Below are 13,952 nucleotides of genomic sequence, written 5' to 3'. Positions count from 1 at the left end.
GTGGCTCTGACATTTACACAGGTAGCACTGGGGATGCTTCTTAAACAACCTGGGTTAAACCAGGAAATAAAAAGGCAGCAACAACTAGCTGGGAAAACCTGGTGGCTGCTCATGGAAAGAACTCTTCCCAAGGCTAAGGCTGGATCCTTCTGGGGTCCTCGGAGGTGGAAGAGGCCGAATGTCCCTTGGGTGGCCGAGGGCCAGCACCAGCCATTGCTTGTGGATGCTGGGATCTCTGGCCTGTCTGCTTGGGGAAGTACCACTGACAGCTTCATGGAGCTCCTATGGGACCACATGGTGGACGACAGCGCCTGCCTCGTGGCGTCTCTAATAAATGGCTTTGTGGCAAATGAGATTTAGTGGAGACCTAATTCTTATATTGTCGCTGCAGCAAAAAAAAAAAAAAAAAAACCTCCATCTAATGTGCGTTTCTTAGAAGGTGCCAAAGTGCTGGGGGGCAGGAAGGAAACAGAGGCGGCTGCTTCACCTGAAACATATCTGAGCGCATAACTCACGATGTGCGCGGATGACTGCAAAATGAAACCCAATAAAATGAATGAAATCTCTGCTATACTCTGCATAAAACCTGCGCCCGGAGACATCTGTGCTATAATCTCGGTGGGGGAAACTATAATGCATGTAAAATTGTTTATGGCACTCTTTTCCTCTTTGAATAAAACGTTTGAAATAAGTGAAGATGGTTACAGAGAACTGAAGTTTCTGTTTTATCGCACTCTGTGCAGATCTGTCCCCTCCCCCACCCCTGAAGCCTCCCAATCTTTATGGTGCTGCATTTTAGCTTAATTCTGCGGCAAGAGTGGAGTTTTAAGGCAAGCCAGCTCACAGGCTGCTAAACACCCTTTATTTCTCGTTGAAAAGCATTCATGGCACAGCTATGTTTTTAAGGCTGGGAAATGCAGGCCACTTGCTCAGAGTGGGTCTTTGCAGTTTTTGGTTGTTTTTGTTTTTAATTAAAGAGACTGTTGGTGTCAGGTACAGAGCAACCTTTACTAGCCCAAATAACTTACAGTGTCTAGTTGGGAGGCATTACTGGGTTCACATCAGTGGGCAAGCATCACTACTCTTTATCTCGGCACCATTTTTCATTTCCTCTAACTTGCACTTCTGTACCCGTTAAACAGTAACTCCTCATTCTCCCTCTCCTGCCCCGGGAAGCGAGGAGGACCTTTGTTTTTATAGTCTGTTTCCCCCATGCGTCCTACACGGGAGGCAAGTATCATAACCCCAAGCTACACTTTAAGCCCCTTGCCTTTGAATTTTACTCTGTAATAAATCCAGAAACCCACAGAGTTACAGAACATCCTGCATTTCAAGAGAAACGGCCAATTCACCTTGGTGACCATGCATGCAAATGTCCAGTGAGACAAAAGCCTCAGCAGCTTACCCACGCAGGTGCGGCAGGTGTGATGGCACTGCCCACAGCTGATGAGCTCAGAATCAAAGTAGGTGCCCGGTTCACAGTCTGGAATGCAGCTGCCCCGTGCGAGGCTGGTAAAAAGAAAAGAGGCCCGTTTCCATGTCTGTTCCAAAATTCTAATTAAATTATGATCCGTCCTCAAATGCTTTTCGCAGGAGAAAAGAAAAGTTATCAGAGCAGGGCGCTTTGTGTCACTGAAGGTTCCCAGCTAATGAAAGCTGACAAAGCTGTCCTGAAGCCAGCTGGAGGTCCTGGGACCCCACCCCTCACCCCCAGCCTGGTGCCGGTGCTCTCTGTGATGGCTTCTCTCTAATGCTTTTCCTGAAACCTGAATCAGAAACCCTCCACTCCCCCCCCCCCCCGGGGAACCAGAGCATCGAGCAGTTGCCACTGTGGCAAGCCAGTTCCAGGTAACTGGTTTGAGTTCCCAAAGGGTCTAATTTGTGTGTGTGTGGGGGGGGAGCCTCATTAGCCACAAGGTCAACTTCAGTCGTGGGTCTGCTCTGGTTTCTTCCTTACTCTAACCTTCCTGTTTTACATGAACTTGAAACAAGAGCCCCTCCTGGCAGCTGGTAGCACATGTGACTTCTGCCTTCCTTTCTTACCCTGCCTACATACCTTTCCCTTAGCCAGGTGGTGCAGCAAAGCATCATAGGCACAAACTGAGCTATACCACCCATGTAGGACCTGGCTCCACCACTTCCCAGCTGTGCAACCCCAGGCAAGCCAGCAGACCCAATTTCCTCCTCGTACAGCATAACACTGCTTGAAAGACTCACTGAGCAAATACATATAAACTGTTCGGTGTCTGGCACACAGCAGTGTAAATAAATGTCACCTACTATGATTTCTTTGGTTCCTGGGAATGTACTGTGGGTGATGCACACATTTTAAATGGGTTTGCCGATAAACAGATTGAGCAAGGGCTCTCTAGCGTGCATCTGTCAGTTCCAGAACATTCTGCTGTGATGTGATTTACAGTTAGAAATATATATTTAGTCTTCATACTGGCACACAGCTCCAAAACTCTCTAGAATCAATAGTCATAAGTGTCATTTGCATGCCAATGATATGACTGGTAACTGGGGCTCTTCAGCAGCATCATGGTAGTGGTGGGGGCCTGGTTGCCAGGTGAACAGACCATTGAACAGACAGCAGGAATTTCCACTCCCAACCTCAGAGGAGGAGAAAGAGACTGCAGGTGGAATTGGTCAACAATGGCCAATAATGTTACCATTAACTCAGACCTCCACAATGGAGTCTCCATGGCAACTCCAAAGGAGATGGGTTGGAGTTTCCAGGTGGATGAACAAGAACTTGTACCCAAACTCAGGAGGCGGAGGCAAGGGGACTGCCATGAGTTCAAGGCCTTTTTTTTGGGGGGGGGGGGGGGGGGGAGGGCTACAAAGAACACATCTCCACTATGCTCTTGACCCCGCCAGTGTTGCTGTGTGGATAGTACCCACCACTTCACCTGCTCCCTTTGTAACACCTGTGCAATAGACGGCTAAAGTAAGGAAAATCTTCTCCCTGTTCCGGGAGGAGGTATACTAGCAAAGCAATTAAACCCAAGGGAGCTCCGACTGCCAACTGGAAGCTGGGATGGTTCAACCTGGGCTCTGGGATTAGCTCAGAAGTGGCGCCAGCATTGGGATCTGAGTTCTCAACCTGTTGGGAAACGATGCCAGCTGGGTGAGGGTAGGTGTCCAGATGAAGTTAGGTTTATGGGCTATCCAGTGGGTGTCTACCCATGCATGTGCTGACGACCAGAATGTAAGCATATGTACAAGCAGCAGACCCCCCTGCCCCCCACTGCCCCCAAGCTTTGCACATCCACTCGGTGGGCTGGTGCCCACAGGGCTGCGAGCTCCTCTCCACAGATGGTACATGCCTGCCTGGGACCCTCATTCCTCACTGTGATGCCAGGGCCACCATGTATTGCCGTTAAATCATGTTTGTAATAACTGACACTTCCCTGTGGGCCCCTCCAGTGTTTAACCCCCCTAAAGAGATGGATGGCCAGGAGGCGGCTCGGCTGCTCTCTCACAGCTGTGACGTGACAGCGATGATTTGAAGTCACAGCTGAAGAGGATATTGGGTAATAAAAGGAAGCTTTCTGTGGATTACGGTTGACAATGTTCCCGGCTTTGTTTGTGCTCCTCTCTGAAAGCCTCTTACTCCTGAAGCTATCACACCTGCACAGTGACCGCTGCCTGAGAGCTTCTTCCTTTGCTGCACCAATCAGTATCTGACTTTGCTCTTCCCCACAGGATCTTGACCCGGCCCTAGAAGCTTTGCAGTTGTGGCTACTGTGTCACATGTGTGTCAGCAGGTAGTAAGAGAAGAGAGAGGTGAGCATGGGAGAGCCAGCCCTGCCTCTTGTCTGCTCTGCGGTGACATGGTTGAGGGAGAGATGACCTCCTCCCCTCTCCTCGCCACCTATGGCAGGCAGGAGAGCTGGTCTGGAGGTCGTCAGAGCAGGAGAGCAGACTCCGAACCTCACCTGGGTAACACAGCCCAGCTGGCCCTGGATGTGGGGGGTTGCAGGTGAGACGGCCCCAAGGGCTCGAGTGTGGGAGAGCCAGCCCTGTGTCTTGTCTGCTGGACAGTGGTACAGACCAGAGACACATGCCCTCCTCCCCTCACCATACATGGCAGGCAGGAGAGCTGACCCCGAGGTCACGATAGGAGACCAACTGGCCATGTCCCTCACCAGCTGCGATACTCGGGAAAGTGGGCCCTGCACCTCACCTGGGCATCAGGGTAGAGCTGGCCCTGGTAGTGGGGGTGGCTAGTGAGCCAGGTGGCACTTGAGGGCATGAGAGTAGTTGAGCCAGCAGGCTGACCAGCTCGGAGACCTGGACAAGATCCAGGGCTTTGAACTGGTCCACCCTAACATCTATCCCATCAATGAACTGCTGGAGCGCATGAAGTGGCCGGTCCTACAGATTCAAAAGTACAGGATCTCCATGACACAGGGCAACAATAGCATGTCTCAGAGGAGTCCCAGTGAGGTTCCAATATCGATAGCGTAGCAACAGAAGCCAGAGGCCCTGTATCAATCAGATCAATGAGCCCTTGCAATGAACATTTGCAAGCAAAGAGGTGTGGACAAAAGGGTACACTGTGGGACACACTGTGACACACTACAGCTTCCACAATGAAATTTTTTTTCTCTCTGTTGTGGGGTTTGGTTCAAGGACAGAGAGTAGGGAGAGATGAGTAGGACTGGGGTGCATGGTGTGAAATTCACGAAGAGCCAATAAGAAAAAATTTAAAAAAAAAATGTATCTTCGACCCCTTTGCATTTTTTCCCTCTGGGGAAATAGGTTCCAGGGAGTTGGCTCCATGTATTCTTCCATCCTTTACCCCTTCAGCTAGTATCCCAGGGTGTGAGGTCCACAGCAGGGTACACCAGTGCTGGAGGGGCCCACGATAGTAAAGCTGGCCTTCCTCAGCCCCCGCCATAACCTCTAGTAAAATGTCTCTCTTTTCTCAGCTTTGCTCTCTTTGGGCGCATATCATCCTGGACCAGTGGGTCCTGGATCCTTGGCTTCCAGTCCTGGCCTGTCTAGCCAACAGCTTTAAAGAGCAGTAAGTATAATGAGCCAGTCTGGAAGGTCTTGCTTTCCCTTCATGTCCTTCAAACCCTGATCTGAAAGAAAGGGCAGGATGGAGGCAATACCACTGCGCAGTCACAGGGAGCTTTCTGGGAAAGTCATTGATCTGCCCTGCATGAAAACTATGAGTAACACTCGTGACTTCATGAGTTACCATAAAGGTTAAATGGGGCGACATTGGTGGGAACACTTTCAGTAATAGCAGATGCTCCCTAAGGTCTTGTCCATTGTTCCAGGCTATGGACTCATCCATCGCTCTTCATTAAAGAGCTTCGCCTTTGTGGTGAATTCTTGCCTCGGCTGGTAGTGGGAAGAGAGGCAGAGCTGGGTATGTGGGATGTAGCCTTGTAGTGCCTCATGGTGCACCTGCTGCTCCCTGCCTGGACCACAGCATCCCCTCACCTGAGCATCTGCTGGAAACACAGGTGCACAGGCTTCACCTAGCCAGACCTTCATTAGGACAGAAGCCTCTAAGGTTCCAATGTCCTCCGTGCTGACTACATCCTTTCTTTCCTTCCAAGGAGACCATGGTGCTAAGTCCCTCTACATAGGAGTGTCTACAGCTTACTTTTTATTCGTGCTTTCTAAACTTTTAGGTAGTAACTGGTGATATGCATTTGATGTCACTAAATGTAATTTGGTTGCATTAAATGATTCAAACAAAAGAATTCAAAAGTTGTTTGAAGAAAATTCCTTAACCTAGCAAAGTGTTTTGTTAGTTAGTTTGTTTGTTATTTAAATGCTTGAGCTTTACAGGGCCAGGACCTGGAGGACAGGAAGGGTTAGGAAACTATGGGACATCCTCAGGGACTCAAGCTCACTCTCTGGGTGAAGATGGAAGAAGCTGAGGTGGTGGTGAGGAGAGGAGAAAGGAGAGGGGATGGCTAGGAGGGAGGGCGGGCTGACCACTGCAGCAGTGGCCTGAGCCGGGAGGGGAACTGGAGTACAGTGGTTTAAAGTTGTAAAGGAAAGTGGCGCAAGCCATTAGGCACAAGCCTAGGAGCTCCCCCTGACCTCCCAACAGCAAACCATTGTTTCTGGTATGTTACTTTAACCAGTTCTCCAAACCTAGCCTAAAATTTTGGCCATCCTTCAATTTCTCTTCTTCAGCAATCCCCTGAGGTGACGGGGAGGACTCTGGCCTCTGGGCCTTTTGACGTTTTAAACTTTCAAGAAAAGAAACAAACTCTCAAGAAAGCAAACACAGTGGATCCTGTTATTTTTTTCCCCTCAGTTCACGGTGGTCGTGCTCACCTGAATCCCTCTTTACACACAGTGCACTTCTCGGGTTCATCCACACACTTCTGACAGCTCGGGTGGCACTTGTGGCACTGTCTCTGACCTGGAGAAAGGCAGGAAGACAGCGGAGGGTGACATGAAGGGGCTCAGAATGCAAAGTGTGCTGCAACATGCTAGGTGGCCTTGGCACGACAGCTCTCCCCAGCGGATCAGCAAATAACCACAAACCTGGATGTCACACCCTGGGTTTCCCACATCCCCTATGTGGAGAGAGTCAATGAAGTCCTTATAGGACCAGCAGGCTTCAGAGGTGACCCCCTTTCTACAGCACATGCTGGCATTCTGCTTGTGGCCACGGGGACTAGAGCCAATGGCTGGCTAGCTGAGTAATGCTGAATCAGGTGCAAATCTTTCTAAGCCATTGGGGGTACCCTGGAGGCCCCTGGCATCCTCTCCCAGTGAGGTGGGGGCTCTATCCTTCCTCGGGAGCTTCTGGGTCACTCCTAGCCCCATCTGCATTTCCACGTTGTCTTATCTAGCTCATTATGGGTTGGAGCCTCATCAAACCCCAGCGGGTGTCACAGCTACATGCTAGGCCTATGAGCTGGAGGGCCTTGCTATTCCTCTGCACAGCCTAGCATGCACTCAGCTGGTTTTCAGGGAGGACAGCGTTGAAGAACGGCTGACCTAGCCAGGCAAGGGGAGGAAGCTGCGTGTGCAGCTGAAAACAAGCCTGGCTGGCAGTCTCAGCAGGTGTCTGTAAAACCCGGGAAATGTGTCTACGGGACTTGCCATTTTCCCTCTAAAGGAGTCTTTTCCTTGCTTCCTTGGTATGCCTTGAAGACTTCCTGCCTCATTCTCCCCAGGGCTAACAGGCATGGTGTCATGACAGGTGACAGGCTGGATCAGCACAGGGGTGAAAACGGAAGGACCAGGGTTGGGGTGCTATCTGCAAAGTCTCCGAAGTCCTCAGCTCATTTGGGAGCTGTTTATCAGCTATCTATCTGCACAAACCTTACAGCAGGGTGAGATCAGTTGCTTAAACATACGCTGGAGTTCCCGTCCATCCATCCCACACATCTTCTAGTGACAGGTGGAATAGCAGGATAGCCTGCTTCCCCGCTCTGGGTTTGAGTCCCACTTCTGTCAGGACTAGCTAGAGGGTTCTTATTCCATTTCAACTCCAAGATGAGGAAAACAGTGCTCCCTAAACAGACATAGAGAGACCACCCGGGCCTCCTAGGACCAGGCTCCCACAAGGCAGCAGGGCCCTCTGCATCTTCCAGAGGACCGCATCTCTTCCATCTCAAGGTGAGCCCGGGAGCACCTCCTATGAGTCTCGCTCTCCTAATTATGTAAACCTGTGCTGAAGCCCACAGTACCGTCTTTTCTGTGTGACAAATGACAGACGGGGCCAGAGTGTCTTCTTCTGATGTCTCAAGTGAGGCAGAGCTGTGGGCATCCTGTCCACAACAGAAAATGAATTCCAGAGTTTGGGATTCATTTCAACAGTGCTTTGACTGGGCATGTGGCAGGCTGCCACCGCCTCCGAGCAGAGCACTGTGAATTCACACTTTAGCCCCCTTGCCTGGTGATAGGTCCCAGATAAGGCCTTAACGTACAGGAAGCAAAGGGCCCCGGAAATCCTCCAAGAACTCAGAAGCACAGCACAGAAGGGGGGGGGGGGTCAACTCATCCATTCTTGTGTTTGTGGAAAGACCACTTACTTTCTTCACCATAAAGTCCAGCAGGACAAAGGGTCACACAGGTGTTCGTCTCTTGGTAGTGATAGAACCCACGGCGACAAGACAGGCACTGTGTTTGGCTCCTGCCCAGGCAGGTCTCACATCCCTTATGGCACCGACGGCAGCGTCTTGCCGCTGTGTCTCCAAAGTAGCCCAAAGGGCACTCGCTCACACACTTCCTGTGGGAACAAGTGGAGGTGAGGATCTCTGTTTCAGTCCAACCCTGTGTGGCTCTTACATGGGCTGAGGCTGCACAGCTCAGTAGGCAAAATGCTGAGGACATGGGATGCCAGGGGGAAGGTTAAGCCATACATAGGTTCCCCTAGGGTTTCTGACTGCAGCTTGGGGGTGGGGGTAGCCAGGTACAAACAGGCAGATCTGAAGACTAGGAATCCAATCCCAGAAGCTGGGTCTGGTGGCTCACAAATATATTCCCAACACTTTGCTGAGGCAGGAGGATTCTGAGTTCCAAGTCAGTTTAGGCTACATATGGATACTTTATCTAAACAAAAAACAAAGCAGAAATTCTGTCCTGTTATGAGCACCTATTTGGTTTTCTGCAAGCATCATAACTTTGGTACTGATGGAGAAGTTTTGTTTTCTTTTATATTTGAAGGCAGGGTTTCTCTGTGTAGCCCTGGCTGCCCTGGAACTCACTCTGTAGACCAGTCTGGCCTGGGACTCAGAGATCCACCTGCCTCTGCCTCCTGAGTGCTTGGGATTAAAGGCATGTGCCGCCACCTCCCGGCCTGACTTGGAATTTCGGACTGAATCAAATCCTACTTTGGTGCCTGCATATAACAAGTCTGCCAGGTAGTGAAGGAAGCTGCAGATGGCTGCCCTCGCTCAGAGCCAGGGTGTGTCTCGGGTCTGGGGTGGGGACTCCAGATACAGCAAGAGCTGCATCTCACCTCCACTGTGGATAGCACACCCTTGCCTGGCCTACCTGGCCTGCCCATTCCTCATGGACCTGCATCGGCTGTGCTGAGATACATCTGCCATGCCAGCTTTCAAGTGTGCCTAGTATTATTATCTCTCTATCACCTTGGCCTTCCATGCCAGGCACATGCAGTGCATGGTGGATGCTCAGAAGGCTTCTGCATTGAGTAACTAAAAAGAAGGGCAGCTTCAAGCCTATTAGGGAGAGTGGCCCAAGGGTCTAAGGCTTGCATACTCCTTACAGAGGGGACAACCTGAGCTGGAACAATTGGCCATAGGCTGGGCGTCCCAGGTCAGGTCTATCAGAGCCCTTCCTCAGGGAACAAGAAGTCTCACAGACTTTTCAGGGAGCCAGCAGGGAAACCCACAGCCGGCTGCTGTCTGCCCAAGAGCCAAGTCACCCTGTTGGTCCTCGGAGGCCTACAGGAAAGGGTCTTTGAGTCGCACTTGCCCACAATCCTCTACGAACAGGCATGTGTAGTCAGTATGAGGTGGTATGGGTGCGGAATGGCCTCTAAGCACGCCCAGCACAGTGTTCAACTTCCCACCTTTTCATAATGGACTTGTGTTACTTGTGTGATTAGAACCAACATACTAAACTTTTTTTTTTTTTTTTAATGCAAAGCTGTTAACTTCGATGCAATCGCTTTGTACAACCCGGGGCCCGAGGGCATGCACACAGCACACGCTCTAGCTGCTTGTTTACCTGCTTGTCTTGGCGTTCCCCAGGCTGAAGTGGACACAGTTCAAGCACTGGTCTGCATTGGGGCCATCGCAGCCTTTGTCACCGCACTCGGGATGGCACACACCTTAAAGATACAAGCACTTCTTTTCATCCAGAGAGATGCCTTCCTTCTCCATCCAATCCAGCCCCTGGGTCCCTTTGTCAACCACAGCTTCCAAGTCTGGGAAACTTCCTTCAAGAGTGGTGTCTTGCAGAGGCTACCGCACCAGAGACCTACTCATGGGATGTGGTCCCTACGGAGGACTGAGTCTAGCTGTCCTGACCCTCTAGGGAGGAAAGGCAAGTGAAACAGTCATTGGTGGTAGTGAGGGACCAAAGCCAGCGGGGAGACGGGAACTGAGATCCTGGATTTGAGGAATGAGAGCCACCAGAATGGGACTGGTCACCTTGTTATATGCACTGCGAGAAACAAAGCGAGGCAGTTGGGTGTTTGGGTTGTGACCATGCAGCATGAATTATGCCAGAAGACGGTGGAGGAGGAGTCTCTCCACTTCCACACCTGGTGTGCCTAGGTTACACAGGTTGTAAGGGACAGGGACAGTGGGAACATGGCGCTGGATGATGCACGTGGTGGCTGAGGGCTAAGTTCCTTCCTGCAGCGCCCCCCTCTCACTTTTCTTGTTTCCCTCACTCTAGCTGTTAGCAGTAAGCCACCAATGTCTCCCCCCAAGTCTCCTCGGGTGACTTGATTTCTAACTGTGTGGTGGCTCCGCATTGTTGGGAAAGCCATCTAGAAGTGCAGGGAGCTCCAGGAATTCCAGAAAACTGCCACTTTCCAGGTTTTCTCCAGGGACCCACAGGACCGAGCCAGACTTTTCTATCGGCCTCCTTAGCTGCAGTGGGCATGGCCACAGGCTCGGCTTTGGGCTGAAGCCAGCCAGAGGCAACTCCTGCCTTTCCCATGGTTCTGCTTCTCTGGTGCACACGGAGGTCCAGTATCCCTGGAGGTGAGATGCAGGGAGGGGCTGGAAGGTCCACTGGGATGGCTTCTGCTAAAGTTGTGTGGGCAGAGGGTGGGGTTGAGTCCAGAAGCAATGTGGAGCTGACTTGCTGGCCACCGCATTTTGTGGGTTACGTCAATACAAAAGCCCCCCCTTCTCCCAGCCCACAACGGGCTTTGCTGAGGCGCACAAAGCCTCTTCATCTCTGGTCCCTGTCTGGAGGCTCTCCCAGCCTTAGAGCGCGCTTCCTTCTCTGAGGCACACCTTTGTTGATATCTTCCAGGCTTCATTGCGGGCCTCCACCTGTGCTGAGGTCTTCCCCCAGGAAGTTCTAGATGGCCTTTCCAAATGGCTGCTTGCCTATTGTTCTAGATAGACGTGCCTGTCACTTCCAAAATGTAGCGCATGAGCCACCTTCTCACCCTGTCTCCCAAGACTGTTTATTATTCTGGAGTTTCTTGTCGGCCCCACCCCAGTCAGTTACAGGGAAACACTTACTCCTCACCCCATTGCATGTAGTTTGGCCCTCCTGTACCCCACACCTGACGTGGGCAGCATTCTGTTGTGGCTCTGCTGACCAATCACTTAAGGGGTGATTGCCTTTGTCTTTTGTACCACTTTCTCTGTAAGGCCCAGAAGGCAGAAGGTAACAGTGCAAGCAGCCTGGCAGGAAAGGAGGCCAGTCTAAAGAGATGTGTCTCTCAATTTGTCTGGGAGTGAGATCACTGAAACAAAGGACTCCAAAGAAATGAGACACCCCCTGGAATCTCATGCTGGGAGAAGCAAGTCCCTAAACAACCAGAGGGGGTGTAGTGAGAATTTTGGAATTTTGGTTTCTTTAAAACACACAAAAGGGCTGGGCGTGGTGGTGCATGCCTTTAATCCCAGCACCAAGGAGGCAGAGGCAGGTGGGTCACTGTGAGTTCAAGGCCAGCCTGGTCTACAAAGTGAGTCCAGGACCCCACAAAGGAGTAAAGACCTGTTACAAGGGGAAATTTGCACCAGAGAGAGAGATTCGTAAAGTTACAGGGTGAGATTGAAACCCAGCAATGGCAGGGCAGCGGTGTGCAGAGCCATGACATGACCAGGACTGCGTAGATGGGCACGTCCCTAGGCCTCTACAGAACCACGACATGACCAGGACTGCGTAGATGGGCACGTCCCTAGGCCTCTATCTAAACCTTAATCTCACGTCAGGGTCTTGAACATGAGGTGGGTGATGGGGTCAGAGGATTTCCTTGTCCTCTTTCCTAATGTGGGCACATTGAAAAATCTACTGCTCCTGCTTTTTGCTATTAATTTGGTTGTTTTGATTGTCTGAAGGCTATGGTTTCATAAGAATATAAATGAAGGCTGGAGAGGTGGCTCAGAGGTTAAGAGCACTGGCTGCTCTTCCAGCGGTCCTGAGTTCAATTCCCAGCAACCACATGGCGGCTCATAAACATCTATACTGGGATCTGATGCCCTCTTCTTGCCTGCAGGTGTACACGTAGATAGAGCTCTCATCTACATTAAAAAAAAAAAAAAGAGAGAGTACAATGTCCCCAAGCTTAGTAACAATTTCCCCCACTATAGAAAGATTAAATGAGCCGGGCGTAGGGGTGCACGCCTTTACTCCCAGCATTCGGAAGGCAGAGGCAGGCAGATCCCTGTGAGTTTGAGGCCTGCCTGGTCTACGAAGACTGTTTCAAGGCTGTCTTGAAAAACAAAACGAAAAGAAAAGAAAGTAAGATTAAACGTGTTGGGAGAACAGTGACACAAGCCCCATTTTCTCACAGACAGAATGGGGTCAGACAAGATGAGGTCTCGCTTGTTCAGTGTAAGTACCTAGGGTGCTTCTGTGTGGAGCAGGTGCTATGTAAATATTAGCTGGTGGCTGAACTGGCAGAGAGTAGAGCAAGGGTGGATGTCCCCACCATCTGTAGACAGAATGTCCTAGCAAGTCCCTTAACAGAGATGGCTTTGTGGAGGGGGCTGGACTGGGCTTTCCCCAACACTGGTCCACGGGATGTTGATGTCACTTGTCACCTTCATTCGTCCCTTCTCACAGTGGGAACTTTCATTGGGCCTCGCTAGAAGAGATGCCTGAGTCCACACGACAGCCAGGGCAGCAGTCAGCCCTCAGCTGGAGACGGCTGGGGTATGGATGTTCCCCATCCAAGATCAGCTATCAAATCCGCAAACCAATCAACCAGCATGCGGCTTCCTGGGTGGTTTTAAAAGCTAAACCTCAAGGTTCACGCGCTGAATCAGATCTACCTGGCTCGCTATCTCCCCCCCAACCACCTCTTGCCACCCCCCCACCCCCCCGCCCCGCAGCTGTAACTCATTCTCTTCGTGAGCATCTGGTTTTGTGTTGCAATCTGTTATTACGCCTGCTTTGCATCTCTCCTCAATTAGCTGAAAGTGACTCGGAGGCCTGGCTTCCTGAGCCAGTGCGCTACGCAGCTCAGGGAGCTGAGGCCCCCAGCAAAAGGAGTGCTTGAATGTTCTGAACAGCTTGGCTAACAGCAGATCACAAGCCCTTGAGGTCAACTGACACAGGCTAATTTGAAAAGCCAATTCCCAGTGCTTTGTGGGGCAAATCCAGGGTTGAAAAAAGAAAAGGAAACCAAACCAATGAATCAGGAAAGCAGCATTGGATCCCACTCTTTCCCTGTCCCACTCCATCCCTTCAGTCTCTCCTCCTTTCTTTCCAAGACTAGAGATTGAATTTGGGGCTGCCCATAAACCACATAAATGCTCCATCACTGAGCAATATTGCCTGTACATGTTTTTGAGACAAGTTGACCAGGCTGGCGTTGAACTCACTCTGCAGCCTGGGTAAGTCTCAAACTTACCTCAGACAATCACCTACCCCAAGTTCCTGGGATTAATAGGCATGCACCATGAGGCCCATTCATTTTCCTTGCCCAATGGCTGTTTCTTTCCCCAACTCAGGCTCCCCTTCATTCCAACAATAGTTTGGTCACATGCCTCTAAGAACCCCACCCCATGTCGTGCCAACTTCCTTTCTGGGTTCAAGTCTACTAGATGCCAATGTACACACAACCTGGAGTGACTTATTTACTGGTTACTGGTATAGACTTCAGAGCACCCCAGATCTGCCTAACCTGGTCTCTTCAGTGGGGCCAGCCCAGCGTCTGCTCTTCAGTCACTGTTCTGATGAGTGGGGTCTGCCTGCATTGCCACCACCAGATGGCTCTGTCACTCTAAGCTGTTCATTCTTAGTACCCTACCCCTGTCTTCCCTGTGCCCCAGGCCTTTTGGTCCCCAGTCCTCTTA

The 13,952-nt window shown here is 51.0% G+C and overlaps 1 protein-coding gene and 1 pseudogene across 2 annotated transcripts in view; one reads left to right on the top strand and one right to left on the bottom strand.

The window, feature by feature from the left end:
- Pcsk6 (proprotein convertase subtilisin/kexin type 6) overlaps positions 1–13,952 on the bottom strand; it is a 182,513-nt gene that overhangs the window by 9,396 nt on the left and 159,165 nt on the right. For both annotated transcript variants that reach the window (XM_051148691.1, XM_051148692.1), the window contains 4 exons: positions 9,688–9,790; positions 8,025–8,221; positions 6,313–6,400; positions 1,406–1,509 (listed from right to left, as the gene is read on the bottom strand). In XM_051148691.1, coding sequence (XP_051004648.1) covers positions 1,406–1,509; positions 6,313–6,400; positions 8,025–8,221; positions 9,688–9,790 — 492 coding nt within the window. The remainder of the gene's footprint in view (positions 1–1,405; positions 1,510–6,312; positions 6,401–8,024; positions 8,222–9,687; positions 9,791–13,952) is intronic.
- On the top strand, positions 3,717–3,818 carry LOC127192523 (uncharacterized; annotated as a pseudogene).

The sequence above is a fragment of the Acomys russatus genome, chromosome 7 (assembly GCF_903995435.1).
Source record: "Acomys russatus chromosome 7, mAcoRus1.1, whole genome shotgun sequence".
Lineage (NCBI taxonomy): Eukaryota > Metazoa > Chordata > Mammalia > Rodentia > Muridae > Acomys > Acomys russatus.
Note: the sequence above shows the minus strand (reverse complement) of the source record. Positions and strands in the feature narration are given on the sequence as shown.